At 30.7% G+C, this 17,482-nt stretch overlaps 1 protein-coding gene across 2 annotated transcripts; it reads right to left on the reverse strand.

Moving 5' to 3' along the window:
- Window positions 1–3,189: 3,189 nt before the first annotated feature.
- On the reverse strand, window positions 3,190–14,124 carry LOC114407296 (D-lactate dehydrogenase [cytochrome], mitochondrial). Of its 2 annotated transcripts, none has more exons than XR_003665631.1 (18): window positions 13,811–14,124; window positions 13,463–13,565; window positions 13,068–13,168; window positions 11,982–12,030; window positions 10,946–11,038; window positions 9,492–9,606; window positions 9,321–9,381; window positions 9,002–9,038; window positions 8,867–8,928; window positions 7,216–7,312; window positions 6,285–6,359; window positions 6,107–6,215; window positions 5,423–5,532; window positions 5,047–5,109; window positions 4,431–4,510; window positions 4,165–4,290; window positions 3,977–4,020; window positions 3,190–3,612 (listed from the first exon to the last, which is right to left on the reverse strand). XR_003665631.1 is itself a non-coding variant. In XM_028370348.1 (18 exons), the coding sequence occupies exons 1-18, from the start codon at window positions 14,068–14,070 to the stop codon at window positions 3,493–3,495; spliced, it is 1,710 nt and encodes a 569-aa protein (XP_028226149.1). In that variant the 5' UTR covers window positions 14,071–14,122; the 3' UTR covers window positions 3,190–3,492. The 2 variants fall into 2 exon arrangements, 1 of the variants encoding a protein (XP_028226149.1); XM_028370348.1 differs by having other exon boundaries at window positions 4,165–4,295; window positions 13,811–14,122.
- Between the last annotated feature and the right edge of the window lie 3,358 nt (window positions 14,125–17,482).

The raw sequence follows: 17,482 nt of genomic DNA on the forward strand, positions 1-17,482 counted from the left end.
TACATTCATTTGTAAGAAAATTATACATATAAGATATGTTTGGATAAACTTTTTCAAAAACATTTATAAAAAATAAAATAATGATAAAAATATAAACAAGTTTTTTTTATAAATTAAATTAGCTCATGCATTAAGTAAAAAAAAAAGCTCACGGATAAGATAAAAATCAAATTTTTGGAAAGTTAATATACGATAACTTTTATAAATTAACTTATAAATAAGTTTGTTCAAGCGGATCCACAATTATTTTTTACAAATTAACTTATGAGATAGTAACTTATACAGATTAACTTATAGAAGTTATTATACATAATTTAATAAGAAAAGAGAATCACTTATTCTTACATGTTTTCAATGGATGATAACTTCTTACATAATATATACTACCTCTGTCAAAATTCAATTTATAAGAAATTATTAAATTAAATAATTTTGAGAAAACTAATTTCTAGAATAAATGAATGTCTTTGTTTTAAATAAATTTGAAAACAAACCAGTCTCATCCTCTGTTTAGAAAATATTTAAACCAGTTAAATTTGTCAGAAAATTGAGAGTTTTTTTTTTCCTGATGAAAGGAAATTGTGAGGTTCCAACCAATTAACAGAAAAATATCAGAAGGCAATTAAAAGTGGTGGTGATTGGTGCTTTGGCACATGGAGTTGGATCCATTTAGGTCTATATTTAATTTTAATTTTAATTTGATATGGTTGTACTACAACTCCTAGTGTTAGTGGTGTGGTGGGCCAACAGCAGCCATGAAAATGGCTTATCCTGGCTATTAGCGGGTGGTACATATAATAATGAACTAAGTCATTATTTTATATCTTACTCTTAAGCTCACTCACTGCTGATGCGTTAAGCCTTTAATTAGTGGCATGTGTTCTGTAAGCAGTAGTATAGATTATCTTTCATGTTTGGAAAATGTTATTAATCACTTGTTTAACTTTTTTCTATAATCGATGGCATTAAATGACTTAATGCCAATGGTGCTAGCTAGGTTTTGATTTTACGTTTATCGGTTAAATGTTAATTTATTATTAATGTAAAATATGCTATACCATTTTATCAGTTTAATATTAATTTATTGTTCATTTATGAATAATGTAAAATATAAGTTTAAGATAAATTATTGTTATCATCTAGAAAATAAATTTGTTTTCCTTAATAATGATGAATTAGATAATTAGATGTAGCATTAATTTTAATACTTTTAAGAATCTAATTAAAATGCATTGAAGATATTTTTCTTTTCATAAATTTACATATACCATTTCTGTTAAAAAAAATTACATATATCATTATAGAGACAGTGTCTAAAAGTTAAATTTTATTTTTTACTATGTTGATGATAATGTCTTTTTTATACTATTATTATTTTTTATTATTTAAAAAAGGTATATTTGTACGTTTTGTTCGTAGGTCGGCAATTTCTTTGGGTTTAGTTGTCCTTCATGTTATCAGGATGCATAGTTAACTTTTCCATTTTGAAGCGATGAAATGCGTGTACTAACATTGGGAAGCCAGCGATGATTGTTAACTTCCCAAGTAATAGACCAGGAACAGGACACATTAAACATTTTTTTTTCTTTATTAAATATTCTCAGGTAAATTGTCCTGAGATTCGGATACTGTTATGATTTAGATGTGTTTCAACAATAATTTTATCTAAGATAAGCTTAATCTTTCTTCCCATCAGAAGAACTTTTCTTCTAAAAATCATTGTTCACTTGTCACGGTTCCTAACTCTTATTTGAACAAACACGATAATCTAGTTGACATTAAAAGCCTTTTCTTTGTTGATTTTTTAAAAAATATATATATATATTTGTATGATGTATTATTTCAGATTCTATTAATGGCATCAGTTTTGTTCCTTATCTTCTTTTATTGTATAAAAATTATACAAATAAAATTTCTCCATTATAAAATACTGTAACTGGAAAATGAAGTCTAAAGAGAATCTTTTAATTTTGAACCTAGCTGGCCGAATATTTTGTTTTGACCTGTTCCTTTTCAATTTTCATCGTTATCAATGTCTTTCATGGACCTCTAGGTGACAAATAGAAATACTAGATACTCCTCCCCATATCACGGATCACCCATTCCATTGGTCAATGAGCCATTTTCAGTCGCAATAGGAATAGAATTTTACTATTTTAATTGCATGCACCATAACTTTTTTGAAAGAAGAAAAAAAAAACAGAGGGGGAGGACCAAGGAGGTGCCTACCCTCTAAGATACTTTTTTTATTTTCCTTCTGTGACGTATGGATCCTATTAGAAAAGTGGAAGGAATATGTGTCGGTAATGGAATGGAAAAGAACGATAAGGACGATGTTAAAAGCGAAGGGATCCTTTTATTATGCTAATGAACATGATCTGCTGATAAAAGGTCTAATTAGTCATAGCATGCATAGGAGTGTTAAATTGCAAAAAAGATGGATCTTGAGTCTTATCTAACCAAGCCATGTGAGAAGAGTATCAATTGGCGGCATTGTGATGCAATCCTGTCCTCAAACAGTCCATCTCCTCACAACACACGCAATAAAATTTACAACATATCCTCATCTTGTTATATAGAAGATAAAGGTCTAGGTTTTCGGTTTGAATTATTTTATACTAGTAGAAGATAAACACCCCAATAGATCAGACTGAACCATTCTGTGGTTCTAGTTCTTCTCCTTACAATTGCACATCATCTGTGCATAGTGATATACTGATATACAAATACAAATTTGTCCAAATGTTAGCAAGGATATATGAAAGTAATTGAAGTTTAAATAAATCTTATTAATTTCATGTTTGCTTATGCAGTGCGTCCAATTGAATCTGTGTCCAACAAAAACTACTAGTTACAACTTCTACGTTATTTTGATTAGAAAAAAGGAGATAATTTTGAACAGTAATCCATGTCACGTACATCATTCTAAGCATACACTAAATAGAAAATACAAGTATTATGTTCATGTAAATATTGTTGAAAAGAGATTAAGACACCCACAACTTAATGAAGTTCTAGATAAATTTTATTCAATAGTTAAGAATATTTTGCAAAACTTTCAAGTTTCATTTTCATTTTGAAAATACCACTTAGTTGCCAACTACGTAGTATTGCCAATTCCGTATACACAGGAAATACGAGATAGTTTGTGAAATTTTTGGTAAACTTAAATATATCAAAATTGGACCCTTTAAAAATTTAATGAACTGAATTAAAGCCCTTTTAAAATCTTAATAATCAAAATAACACAAGGCCAGAAAAAAGAGGGTTATTGCTGAGCTTCTTACATAGACTTCCTCAGACACGAGGCCAGAAACTTAAAATGGCCTGAAGCATGCAATGAACAAATTACATGGAGCAGCATGCCCTTATTTCATAAAAAAAAATGTATTCTACAGATATGGCTTGATGTTAGAAACAGCAATACGTTGGTTTTGTAAATTTATCCATGACTGCTTTATTACAAACTTGCTTCTTGGAGTGACGGTACTACTAGAAACAAACATGGGGAGGGATGAGCTTTCCTGGATTCATGATATCGTTGGGATCTAGGACTGCTTTTATTTTTTTCATTGTCCTCAATGCTTCCACTCCGAGTTCTTCTTCAAGATACTGGAACAAGGGATGAGAATTTTATTACTTTTCGAGCTAAACTCATAGTTATAAAATAAAGAATCACACATTTGAAATTAAAATACCATCTAAAACAACCATGAAGCATCAAAACATGATTGTCTCCTGCCAATCTTTGCGGGTAAATTATAATTGTTAATAAAAACCAATGTGTAACACAGGATCGGCTTATTTCTGGTTTAAATCTTTAATAAAGCAAGGCGTTCTGCTGTCACTGGGCAGCCAGATTACTGTCAAAGCTTGTTTTCTAAATCTAATAGCCTAATAGACACCATTTAGTTTTTAAGATTTGTTAGACTATGCAATGTTGGAAAATTTCATGAGTAGCAAACATGAGCAGTACCTTCATTTTTCCAGTTCCAACACCATGTTCACCGGTACAAGTTCCTGTTTGGAATCAACATAAACCAATATCAAAACTGCAACTGCTTTGCTTGCATTGTGGATTTTGGACGAAAATTACTGAATGCTAAAAGGCACGTAAAATACCAAACTAACAGGCTACAGCATGTTATTGTTAATACTTAATACCTTCTAATGACAAGGCAGCATGAACCATAAACTGGTTGAGTCTCTCTGCCTCCCGCCGCTGTTCTTCTTGGTTAGGATCAAATAAAATAACCGTGTGGAAATTACCATCACCAGCATGCGCAATTACTGTGCTGGCAAGGGAAACAATACATACATACATTGAGCATCACTCTGTTTGATCATCCATCATCATCAAGTAACATGAATTGTGACACAATTGAATCTAACTTCACTATCCAGAATCAAATAACCCTGATCAGACTTACCAAACTAGTGGTGATGCATCCAGCTCCTTTTTAGACCTTGAAATTAAATCGCCAAGGTGAGATAAAGGAACACATACATCCTGCAGGAGTTAAACCACCCCCCCCCCCCCCCCCCAAAAAAAAAAAATAGAAGAAAAGAAAACAGTCCTTAGAAAAACATAAACGCAATTGGAAGTCAAGAACAGTAGGAACTCTTCTCATTTGAAAAAAAAAATCAGCAAATCTGAATGCATTTAAACGCAAGAAGAAACAAAACTTCACTTCAAATGCTTCTCTTTCAGTTCTTCACACAGGCATTCTATTCATTTGATCTAAGGGGCTAACATGAAGATGTTTACAGAGAGGCCAGGCAGCGCAGCTAATGCTTATAAAATAATATGTTCTAAGAAAGAAAAGAAATCATTCTTGTCATTCTGTTTCCCTATCTACAACAAGCATGTGCACTCTTAGATCCATATTGACTTGGTTTGATATGGATATCTTCAATTTAAATTGGAACAAAATATATATATTTTAGGGTTAGATGAAATTCTTTAGTTGTTTCCTATCAACTAAACATGAAGCTCAACAATGCAGAAAATAAATTAAAATATATAGTATTTCATAACTAACTCACTGTAGTCATTGCCACCAGATTTGGTTCCATTGCAAAGCAAGCCCAGAGTGCCTCTTTCCTTACCTGCACGTGAACAGGATATTGACCTAAATGTAGAAGTAAATTGTAATACTGACTAATTAATAACTAGACCATTTACAACACATCCCAATGAACAAGACAGTATAAACTACAAATAAGGTTGGCAACAGAGTAACTTAGAAAGATGCCATACAAAAAACCTGAGTTTGCTACTGCTAGCTATGGATGAATGATAATGAGACAAATATCAATTACCAGCATGTTCACAAATTTTGGGTTCAGGTGATGGGGGGTGGACAATCCTAACCATAATAAGGGAATAAACCACTACCATAATAAAGGAATAAATTACTACCTTCCAAAGTTCTTTTTTTGCTTCAGGTTCTTCTGCGAATACAAAATCTGAGCCATTGTGCTCAGAAACAAGTTTCCGAACAATTTGTGTTTGTTCACGTGCATATGCCTCTGAAGAATATACATATATATGTCGCTAAGTTAGGTATCACATTTATGAAAGTGAGGAGCATTCATGATAAATGACACTACATTATTATTGATGTAAATACTGTATTTAGCTTATTTCATAGACAACTTTTGACTTTTTCTCTTTCATACTATGTCATAACTAGTAAATTAAATCATGCGATAAGATTTGCTTTCTTTCATTCTCTGTACACATTTTTCCCTTAACATTTTACACTAAATTTTACTGGGTTGTGACTTTTACTTAATACATACCTTGGGAGAACCGCACAACAGAAGCCAATTATGGTAGAAGAACCCCAAGCCAAATAAACCTCACATCGGAATCCCATACTTCCAATGTGGGAGTAAAATCGCATACCTTGCTATTGGATCCTAACACTATCAATTCTTCCAAGCAGATTCTGATTTTTTTTCCATGCATTTGAAGAATGTGATTTGAAATGCTATGAATTTGACCTGTGTTATTTTAATATATCCAGCTAATATATATGAATTTGAAATGCTATGCAACAATTAAAAAGTTACACTCAGAGAAGAATATGAAAGAACTAACCTGTTCCTATAAATTCAAACATTAAAGTTGGACATTCAGGCAAATTCTTCCCATTAGCAATATTGATAGCTTTCACTTGAACTTCATCCAATAGCTCTACCCTTGACACCTAACCCACATAAACAGAAACTCATAATTGGATCAAGAAAAATATTGATATTTAAACCCAGAATCCTACCTGTATACCAGACATCATGGTGGCAATAGCAACATCTGCTGCATCCTTCACAGAAGGGAAATTGCACATTGCAACCTGTGCATTTTGAATAGTTAGGTAATCCATACAATTCCAAATATCTCATAGTTATCTAGAAATATATCCTCCCATGCATCATCTAAATAAAAAGTCACTGACAGTGAAAGTAAAGAGAACCGTGGTTCAAAGCATTTTTTTTCGTTATGATGATATGATGAGATTGTTGAAACAAACTGACTTTATGCTTTTATATCTCTACTTGATAATTCCAAAATTTTATGAAATACAATACGCAAGTACCAGAAGATATTAAGTGGGAAAATAGAAATTTATCTAACAAAATATGAGTGGATCGGTTGCTAAGATTTCACACAAAATCAACCCATAGAAACTTAATTTAGCAGAATAACAACATGAATATATTAAACATCTAAATAAATAGTTTTATACAAATTTAGATATTTGGAAGAATGGATGTACTGTATTCTTCAGAGAGCTTGGATAGGCCATGTAATGTGGAGATGACACGAAATTGCAGGAGGAAGAAACACAAGGCAGTATAAAGGAATGGAACAATTTTAAGATGAACCTATAGTCCTATAGTGAAAAAAAGAAAGAAAAAAAAATCTAAATATTGAATGCTGCACCACTCATGATGAACTGCTGCTTACAATTTAAAAACTTTCCAGGATAAAAACTAGAAACAAGCCACATAGCTATCCAAGTTAAGAATTTGGAACATACAGCTTGCATTGACATATATCAAGGAGCAAAACCAACAAAAAAAAAATCAACGAATTTTAATCAAATTAAATAAAAAGAGAATGTAACACAAAAAGTTTAAATTGATCACAATGACAAAGTTCAATGGGCCAGAACAAACTTGAGAAAAGGGTAAATCTAATCAAGGTACCACTGAATACTGGGGAATTTTCTGAAGCCGCAGGGTTACTTCTGTTATAACACCAAGTGTTCCTTCACTTCCAATCATCAAGCGGGTCAAATCATACCTAAAGTATATAATTTAAAGAAAAAAAATCAGTAACTTGTCATTTCATATCAGTCCCTAGAGGGATTCTTTGAAGTATTTTGCAATGTAATGCAAGGGAGTTGTGTTGCATGCATTCATGTGAAATCATAATATATATTTTCTAGGAAGAAAAAAAAAGGTTTAATTACTCATTTGGTCCCTATAGTTTTAAAGTGATTTTTTTATTCTATATAGTTTACATTTTAATTCTTTTAGTCCCTGTAATTTGAAAGTGATTTTTTTAGTCCTTCTAATTTACATTTTAATTCTCTTTTAGTCCCTATAATTTGAAAGTAGTCTTTTTAGTTCCTATACTTTATATTTCAATTTTCTTTTATTCCTTACCATCAAAATATGAGTAATATCATCAATTACAATTAACTACAAAAATATTAACAAGAAATTCGTAACTAATTTATCGCAAGATAATTTGTAATAAAAAAATAGTTGGCAATTTATAACTAATTTGTAGCTAATTATTTTTATATTTTTTTTGTAGTAAGAACTAAAAGGTAATTAAAATAAAAATTATAGAGACTAAAAAAATCACTTTCAAACTATAGGGACTAAAAGAGAATTAAAATACAAACTGTAAGGACTAAAAATATCACTTTTAAACTATAGAGACTAAAAGAGAATTAAAATGTAAACTATAGGGACTAAAAAACCCACTTTCAAACTATAGGGACTAAAAGGTACGAACCGTGAAATTATAGAGACCAAATGAGTAATTTAACCAAAAAAAATCAGTAGCTTGTCATTGCATATCAGTCCCTAGAGGGATTCTTTGAAGTATTTTGCAGTGTAATGCAAGGGAGTTGTGTTGCATGCATTCAAGCAAAAAATGATATGTTTGTTGACGTTGAGATACCACATCGACTAGAGATAGACCAATGTAGTCCCAATAAGGCTTGAATAGTTCTCACCTTACAAACTGTTTTTTGGGGGTTGAGTTAAACTTTAAGCCCAAATTCTAAGAGTAGAATCAGTAACAAATGTTCATATCCAGGTTTGACATTAAACCACCCAATATAGGATTTTTTATTCCTAATGAACAAACTTGCTAGGCATATTCAAGATGAAGTGTCTTGGTGGATTTTTTTGCTAATGATATTGTTTTGGAAGATGGGTGCTGGAGTTGGAGTTAGAGGGAAATGCTTTGAAGACCAAGGGATTTCGATTGAGTTCATCAGACAAAGTTTATTGATTTTATGAACCCAGCAAAGGAGAGTGAATGATGCATAAAAATTGGGGATGAAGTACCCAAAATTGAAAGCCTCAAACACTATAAAGAAAATCCTAAAAGATGGAGGGATAGTTAAGGATGTCAAACATCATATCCAAGAAGGATAAATGAAGAGAAGTGCCTCAGGTATTTTATCAATTTATTCTATTGTTGGTACTTTATAGAATTTACCAAATATTTTTCCCTTTGTAGTTTAATTATACTAACCTGACCTCTTGCAAAGCACACAGAAGGGAAAAATTATAAGTGAAATTAATTAATAGATAAACAGAAAGGAATAAAACAAACCCTGCAGCACTCTTCCTAGCACGTGATGCAGTCTTCACAATGTCTCCATTGGCAAGAACCACCTGGATTACAAATAGAACAATAAATATAGCAGCACATCAATGCATTAGAAACCGAAAATTGGGATCTACAAACCTTGAGACTGATGACATTATCACGCATAGTGCCATACCTACAAATTATTAAGGGGAACTATTATGCTCAGTAAGATGGAACATTTTCATAGCTTTTTTTAAACAGATTTTTATATGATTGGGATATTTCAAGTGATAGAATTACATCAACATCAAGTTTAGTAATCTTAAGTAATAAGCCTCAAGTAAAATCCTTCAAATCAAATATTTGACCTCATAAGCAGACAGTTTGGCACCCACCAAGATGAACATTTAAACCAGAATGTATCAATGTTTGCCAGCAACAAATGAAAATATACATATAACAGAAGAGTGACTACCTCACAGCTAATGAACCGGAGCAACGTGTAGCACACATGCCTCCAATGCTAGCACCAGGACCTGCTTGTAACAAGTAAAAATTTAACTTTAAATCAGTGAATTCTTCCAGAATTTTAAGCCTCTTTTAACCTTCAACTATCACATATACTCCAAGGTCATATCCAACTAACCTGGATCAAGTGGAAAAAATAGGCCATAAGGTTCCAAATACTCATTAAGCTCCATCCATCCAATGCCAGGCTCAACAACAACATCCATGTCATTAACATGTAATTCTTTCACTCTCTATAGATTACACCAGTATACAATGTAAGTATAACAGCTAAAGTAAAGTTCACTTTTTTATGTCCAATCTGTACCAATATGCACACATGATCTGCATTCTGCATGTGTAAATACATCTGAGCAAGTGCATTGTCTACATAATGGTGCATGCGCATATAAACAAGTTTACTCTAATGATCCTGCAATAATCATCAAGAATTGTACAGTTGCTGGTTCTAACACATTTCTGTACTACAACTTCAATTCCGGAAGATAGTAAGAAATGTGTACAACAAAATGGCTTTAAAATATTGTAATTCTAATGATGATACTAAGAGTATTTTCATAATTTGCAGTAACAATTATACAATAATGCATTGCTTAATGGGTTCATAGAAAAGCCACCAGCATACTACAATGGTAATATTCAATGCATGTTACCATTCAGCACAGCAATACAATTATCATTCCATGGGTTTATAAGTATAAATCCTAACTTTTAAGTAAAAGGAAGCATAAAAAGACAACATTTGATAACATGTAACAATAAAGATTGTCATGAACCAAAAATCCCAAAAGTTTAAGCCATTAGGTGAAGACACATAGATGGTTTTCTGATGCATCTCTAACAAAGACTATGACAAAGCAAGGAGAACATATTTAGGTCACAAAGACAGAAGTCTTAGCAACTCTGTAAGCTCTCAACTCTGCCTTAAAATAAACAAATTAAGAATACATCACACAGATCAATTCATTACAACCCCTAAAATTTATTTCAAAGAGGAAAAAATACATGTTGGAATTAAATACAGGTGTGTGTAAAATTGCTTCCTGATTAGAAGACTGGAGACAACTCCGCAGGCCGGTATGATAATGCACTTCCCATAAGGAAACTCGTCATCTTTGGGTTTTCATTTGTATATGTTCATCCCTTAAGGACAATGGTAGGGTAAGTGCTTACAGTTTAGCATCAGAAACATGCTCCATTCCAACAAATGACATCTTATTTGTTCACAGGAGGGGTAGAGTTTTGCATGAAGGTTGAGAATGAAAAGAAAGAATAAGATTTCTTCAAGAAACACAATAAGGATCAAAAGGGGAACACAAAAACGGGAAACTATGGATTCAACACCCACTCCAAGCCAATAAGGACATCTTAAACTTTCTACAAGTCTAATGTGCCTGATTTTATTCTCAAACATAAGTTGTGTTCAGCAACCCTTGAGCAGACATGGGGCCAAATAGGCCTTACATGAGTTTCACCACATTCCATTAGAATCAAATATATATTTCATAATCATAATATACTAGAAACAATTATATGCATATATTATACTATTGTAATAGAACATGTACATACTTTCATTAATGACATGTCAATGCAAACTCCTCCATGAGGGGATAAGGTGTGACCCTCAATTGATGTAGCTCCACCATATGGTACAATAGGAACCTGTTACCAATTTTTTTAAAAATAAAACATAAATAAAAAGTAAAATACAGCTAACAGTTTCTCAAGAACACAATCATTATTTATTATTATGTATTAACATAACATTATTGGTCAAAAAGGCACCATAATAAAATGCCAAATAACTGCTTGATTTAAAATTTAATTAGTTGGGTAAGGATCACGGCATAGATTTTTGGAAGAAACAAGAAAATTTTGGGGGGGGCAGGGGGATGAAATAGGTTTATGTTACCTTTTACGTCAGGAGATTCAGCACTATAGTGGCATAACATAATTGGCATGGTTCAAGATATTAGGATGAGGCTTAAGCCATTTGCAGATGATGTAGTAGAAGCTAACCAAAAGAAAATGATGAATGTAGTACAAACATTGTGCAAGTTAATACTCAAAGGCTAGCTACAGCTAAATCAGAAGGACCATCTTGATGAATAGTAGGATAGCTAAAAACAAGGAATTATACATTTGATTGTGATTGGCTAAACCAGTTCCTATGAGACCCATTATGCTTTAGAAAAATTGCTGGGCTATCACAATAGATATATGGTTGCAACAAAGATAAAGAAGAGAAATTGATAATTGAATAAGCAATGAAAGGAAGAAAAAAAATATGTATTTGATGAAGGAAGACAGCCTTGTTTGAGGACTGGACAAAGAAAGCAGACTGGACCATTTTTTTAAGGATGAAAAGAGATATAAATTCCAAATGCAAAACAATTCAAGTATGAAAGGGACAGCAGAAAAAAAAGATTTTTTTTAAAGGGAGAAAAATCAACAAAAAAAAATGTGATAAAAAATGCAGGGCCAAAAGAGATATATGAAGAATATAGATTTGCTCTGATCCAAATGGCTTTATAATAAAATGTTAAGGTAAAACAATCAGCTAGAACATGATAAACAATGGTTGATGAGTTAGAAGAACTCAAACCTTATGACTGTTGCATAATTTGACAATCTTAGAGACCTCCTCTTCGTATCTGCAAATAAGAGTAATGCAAGAAAATAAATACATGGGGACGCTCTAACTTATACCACGAGAATGTATCCACAATATTTTAAAAATCTCTCCTACTCTCCCATGTTCATTCATGTCCATTCGAGATACTATAAAAATATATGAGAAGTCTTTTTGATATATTGTATAGTCTAAAATGATAGACAAGGTATACATATGCATATTTTGAAATCAACAATATGACACATCAGAAATTCATATATCTCACATAAGCATTTTCGACCCAGCATGATTAAGGGTTTGGATATTCCAAGGCACATAACAGATGTCATGGAATCTCTTCTCAATAAAATGAGATATTAGACATAATAGCATTTGGGCGCAAAAGCACTAAGCATACGAAAATACGAATATACAATTCTGCAGATATACAGATTGACCAATGTTATGTAGAAAATTATTTTAACAAAGAAATCAACCACACTATATCAGACTTGTCTGTTTTCAAACAGTATTCAGGTCAAATATGGGGGGGGGGGGGGGGGGGGATACTTTTTATAAGGTAGAAATAAATACCACGATAAAAAATTGTTAGGATCATGGCAGCATTCTACTAGAGCATATGATATATCAAAGTGGTATTCAGAATAAAGGTATCTAATAAAATATCACCAGGTCCAATTGCTCTGATGACCACCAAATCTCCATAACCATTCTGCTACTATATTCAAATAATTGTCACAATATTACAATTCCATTTGAGAAACACATCACATTTTCAACATAGCTCAGCAACAAGTATTTTTAATAGTTTTGTTTTGAAAATTATAATGGAAATAGAGAACAACATATAATTGAAGTCTTTCAAATTTATATTATTTGGAAAAACACTGCAATAGAAACTTCCAAGTTCTTTCTCAATGCAAGTACCAAATTGTGATGAAGTTAAAATTTAAAAGGATAACACAAGATCACTGCAGCATTGTAGAAACTATAATCAGATGAATGAGGAAGTAAACATATATTTCAGCCAAAATTTCAGCTCAGAAAATGTCTCACCTTGGATAAACAATCACATCTGGGATATTGACAGCCTTGTGAAAGCTGTTTTGTGGTTTTCCATGGATATATCTTTCATCATAATCAAGAGATATGTTATCCTGTAATAATGAAGTATTAAAAAAATTCAGGTAACTCCATTCTTATTATTATCATAATAAAAGTATTCATGAACACCAAGAACCAACCAATGAATAAGACTGGCCAACCTTCCAAAAATACATAGCAAAATTAAAAAATTAGATTATAAGTTTATAACTAATCAGCTTGACAAGAAATAGCCAGAGCCAAAAGGAATTTTCAAATACAATTGACGAACAAATTAGAACCAGCCCAAGCATTTCCTCTATATTCACATTTACGAGATATTCAGATAAGGCAACAAGAGTTTGTACCTGACAGACGATTTTCAAATCCTGAAGAAGCTCCCGCGGAAATTCTTTCTGTGATCCCTTAACAACGTATTGCGTGCTGCCTTTGCCCCCAACACCCACACCTCTAACATCAGTCATCAAACAATTACTTGATTTATTGAGACCATTCATTGTAATTCAAGTGAAACATTAAGCTTGCTGCCATAACTAATAATAACTCTTAAAAACCATTAAAAACCTAATTGTTCTTCTGATATATAGATGGAAGTATCTGAATAAGCTTATGCATGCTTACAATTACAAGTTCCTAACTCGCAACAAAAGACGAGTTAGATTTTGAGAACTGAATTGATAAAGGTGAAAGCGGACCTGTCGTCGGTGTCGCAGAAGGAAGGATTGAAGTGTGGTTGAAGAGCGAGTGATCCAGCGGAAACAGCGAGCGCCAAAGGAAGCAGAGAGGTTGGCCATGCGTTCTTCCTGGTTCCGTGGTTGTTGAAGATGGTGCTGGGTGCGTTTTTGTGGAGAGTGCGGTGGTAGCAGTACAAGTACTTGGCCGAAAAACGAAAACGAGAGTACCAGGAGGAGAAATTTGACATGCTGTTGACATCAAACGAAACGAAGAAGCTCATTCACTCATAGTATTTAAAACCGGCCTACCGACAGGCATGGTGGATCACTAATTACTCTGTATGATTCCATCTGTAATAAATAAAGAAATATAAAATTTTTATACTTTGTCTTGTAATATTTAAAAATAATATCATAAATTAATATAATTTCATATCATATTGGATACCAAAATGTTAAAAAAAACATCATTGTCTAAATTCAAACAAACAAGTAATAAAGATCACAAATATACATAAATAGTTAAATAAGTTAAACTTTAACATATGTTCTTAGTGTAATATCTAATATAATATTTAATTATATTTATTATTGTCTAATATTTTGGTATTGGGATAGATTCTCCAATATCTAGTTTAATAATGATAATTATTTTGCTCACAACAAGTTAGAGAAACCAAAAGATAAACTAATCCCCTCATGTGAGGCGAAATTCAACTTATAATTACAACCAAAATTATCTCTCGTTAAGCAAAATAATACTCGGCTAATTCACAATAATAAAAATCAACAAAAGCACAATGGAATAACATTATCCTTTCATGAAACCCTACCATCATCAGAAAAGTAGTCACCCATGTTCCAATAATCTTTCTCTTTGAAACATTAAAATTCACAATTCTTACAAAATACAAACAAAATATAAAAAACAAAGTTAAAAAAATGATCACAACCACAAAAAAAGAATAGTGGTCCGGTCCGAGTCACTCCGAATTGAAAGCACACACAACCGAATGTAAGACCCAACCTGGTCCAGCCACCGGGTCACAGTTTGATTGGTTGGACTGGCGGTTAGTCCAAGTCTCAAAACTTTGCATTTATCACTTTACTTTAGGGTAACTAGTACTGACCAAAAGGGTAATTTCTTTTGAAATTTATCATACGAAGGAAAATTTTGAATTAATAGAGGAGTTATAAAGTCATAAAAAATTTAACAATTTTACTTTTTTTCATTTTTACCAAAGTTGTAAAAATTAAATGACTTTATTTTTTTAATTATTTATATGAAGTGATAAAAAATTTTACGACTTTAAAGTTGTTCTATTTTTATTTTTAAATTACTGATATTAACAAATAATACTAACTTAAAATTTATTAATATTTTTTAAAATATTTTTTAGTTATTTTTTACATTTATCATTAAGTAAACTAATATTTTTGTATAGTATTGTTAATTAATTTTATTTGATAAAATTATTTAATATTAACAACAAAAAATAATTTAGTAATAAAAGTAGTTGATAAATAAAAATAACATAGTACATTAATATAAAATAAACAATACAAATTAAATACAAACATAAAATTGAAAAGTAAAAACAACACTAGTCGTCAAGTTACTTGTATAGACAATTATTATGATTATGTCATTCAATTTTACACAATGATCATTTTTTAGACCTGTTTGAAATTAATTCATCCCATTATATATACAATTAGTAATTGATCTTTTCGTTGTGTCTCATTGGTTTGAAAGATCAGACATAAAATATGAATATAAAATATCAAGGTCATTTATCTTCACTTTCAAAGAAATAAAATCGATATTAAAAAAATTTGTAAATATTTTTTAACTTATATACCGGTCATTTATTTTTTATTTAAATTTAAGTATTTTGTTTAAATTGTTTTTTTTTTTAATTTACACGTCAAATGATAACTCTTAACATTAATAAAAAAATAAAAAAATATTAAATAAACATATAAACTAAAACTAATTTAAAGTTATTCAAAATTAATTTAAAATTTTAAAAATCTTTAGCACGAATCGTTAAACGTCTTATGACTTCAAATAAATAATTTAAAAAAATGTAACAACTTTATATAAAAAAAATAAAAAATATTGATGACTTCAATAAGAAAATAAAATCATCAATTTTTTATAACTTTATAAAAAATTTGTAAATGGACTCTCTTCGTGGGCCTTCTTGCACTAAACGAGATCTGCGCGCTTAGCGAGACCTAGAATTGATCGCTAACGCGTGTTGTGCGCGCTGAGCGAACCATCTTCTTATGTTTTTTCTTCTTCACAATTCTTTTGTCAAATTCTCTTAAAATACTTCACTCTTCTTCTTTTGACTTCTATTATTTAAAAATGGCAAAAAGATGTTAATTTCTTCATATTTTCATTAAAAACAATAATAAAGTAAAGAAATCACTATTATTCTTAGCCACAATTGACTATCAAATTAGTTTATATTTCGCAGTTATCATTTTTTAGTTCCATCGTGTTTTCACGCAAATTTTAGTCCTTTAGAAAGTTCTTTTTTCATTAATATTAAAAAAATGTATAATGTAATATCCCGATCAAATCACTTATATCAACAAGATACATTTACTTTTCGCTAGTCATCACTTAAAAATTTCATAATTAAGTGTGTTTGGCTTATAGTAGTAATGGAATGAGTGACTTTATGGAAAGTTTCCCAAAAAGTATATGTGTGAGAACAAAATATGCTGAAAAGTCTTGTGTTGGTTTGTGAGGTCAGCCATTGATCTTAAAAACAAACAGAGCTGATTTTCGAGATCTTATAAATGGTGACCTGTGAAAGGTTTTAACCAACAAAAATGCTGAGTAAAATACCACCGCATAAAGCGTCATAATGTGAAAGTCATTGAAAAGTAAAAAATCAAGAATATTACATATAAAATATTCATTAACTTTTGTTGATGATTAATCTCAGTTAAAGAACCTAACTAACCATGTTTAGTGGTATCTTTACTTCTAAACACATTTTTTTCCATTAAAAAAGCTCAAATACAATACCTTGCATATGAGATCTATACTTAATTTATTCGTTCCAACATAATATTAGTAACATATTAAAATGTACATGAGAAAATAGGTGATGCATTATGGGACATAGTTTGAATGATTTTAAATCCTCTTATTATCCATTTATGATAAGTAATAAATGTGTTTTATATTTTCAAGATATTAGATGTATTTACTTTTTATTTAATACTAACTATTAAATATAGTTGGAGGATTTGTAGGAGAATTTAGTTGAAGGGTATAACATTAGTGAAATAGTTTATAGGATTATCTAATCACAAATTAACATGTATGATTGTCATTTTTTATAATAATCGCTATAAAAACTTATTAATAATAATCTTTTATTGAATGATAATATAAACTTATTTTAATGTATGAATATATGACTATTAAACTCAAAAGATAAAACTACTTTACACTGTTAGTATATGATCATTAAATTAAACAAGATAAAATAAGTTATGCATTGATAGTGTAAAAATAATTTTGTATTGTCATTTAATACAAACTCATCATATACGATGATTTTCTTAACTTTTATAATAATCCTAAAAATTCTATCAACAATAATTTATAATTAGATGATAATATAAAATTATTTTATAAAATATATAAAAAAAATTCATTTAATTTAA

This window comes from Glycine soja, chromosome 3, assembly GCF_004193775.1.
Source record: "Glycine soja cultivar W05 chromosome 3, ASM419377v2, whole genome shotgun sequence".
NCBI classification, from domain to species: Eukaryota; Viridiplantae; Streptophyta; class Magnoliopsida; order Fabales; family Fabaceae; genus Glycine; species Glycine soja.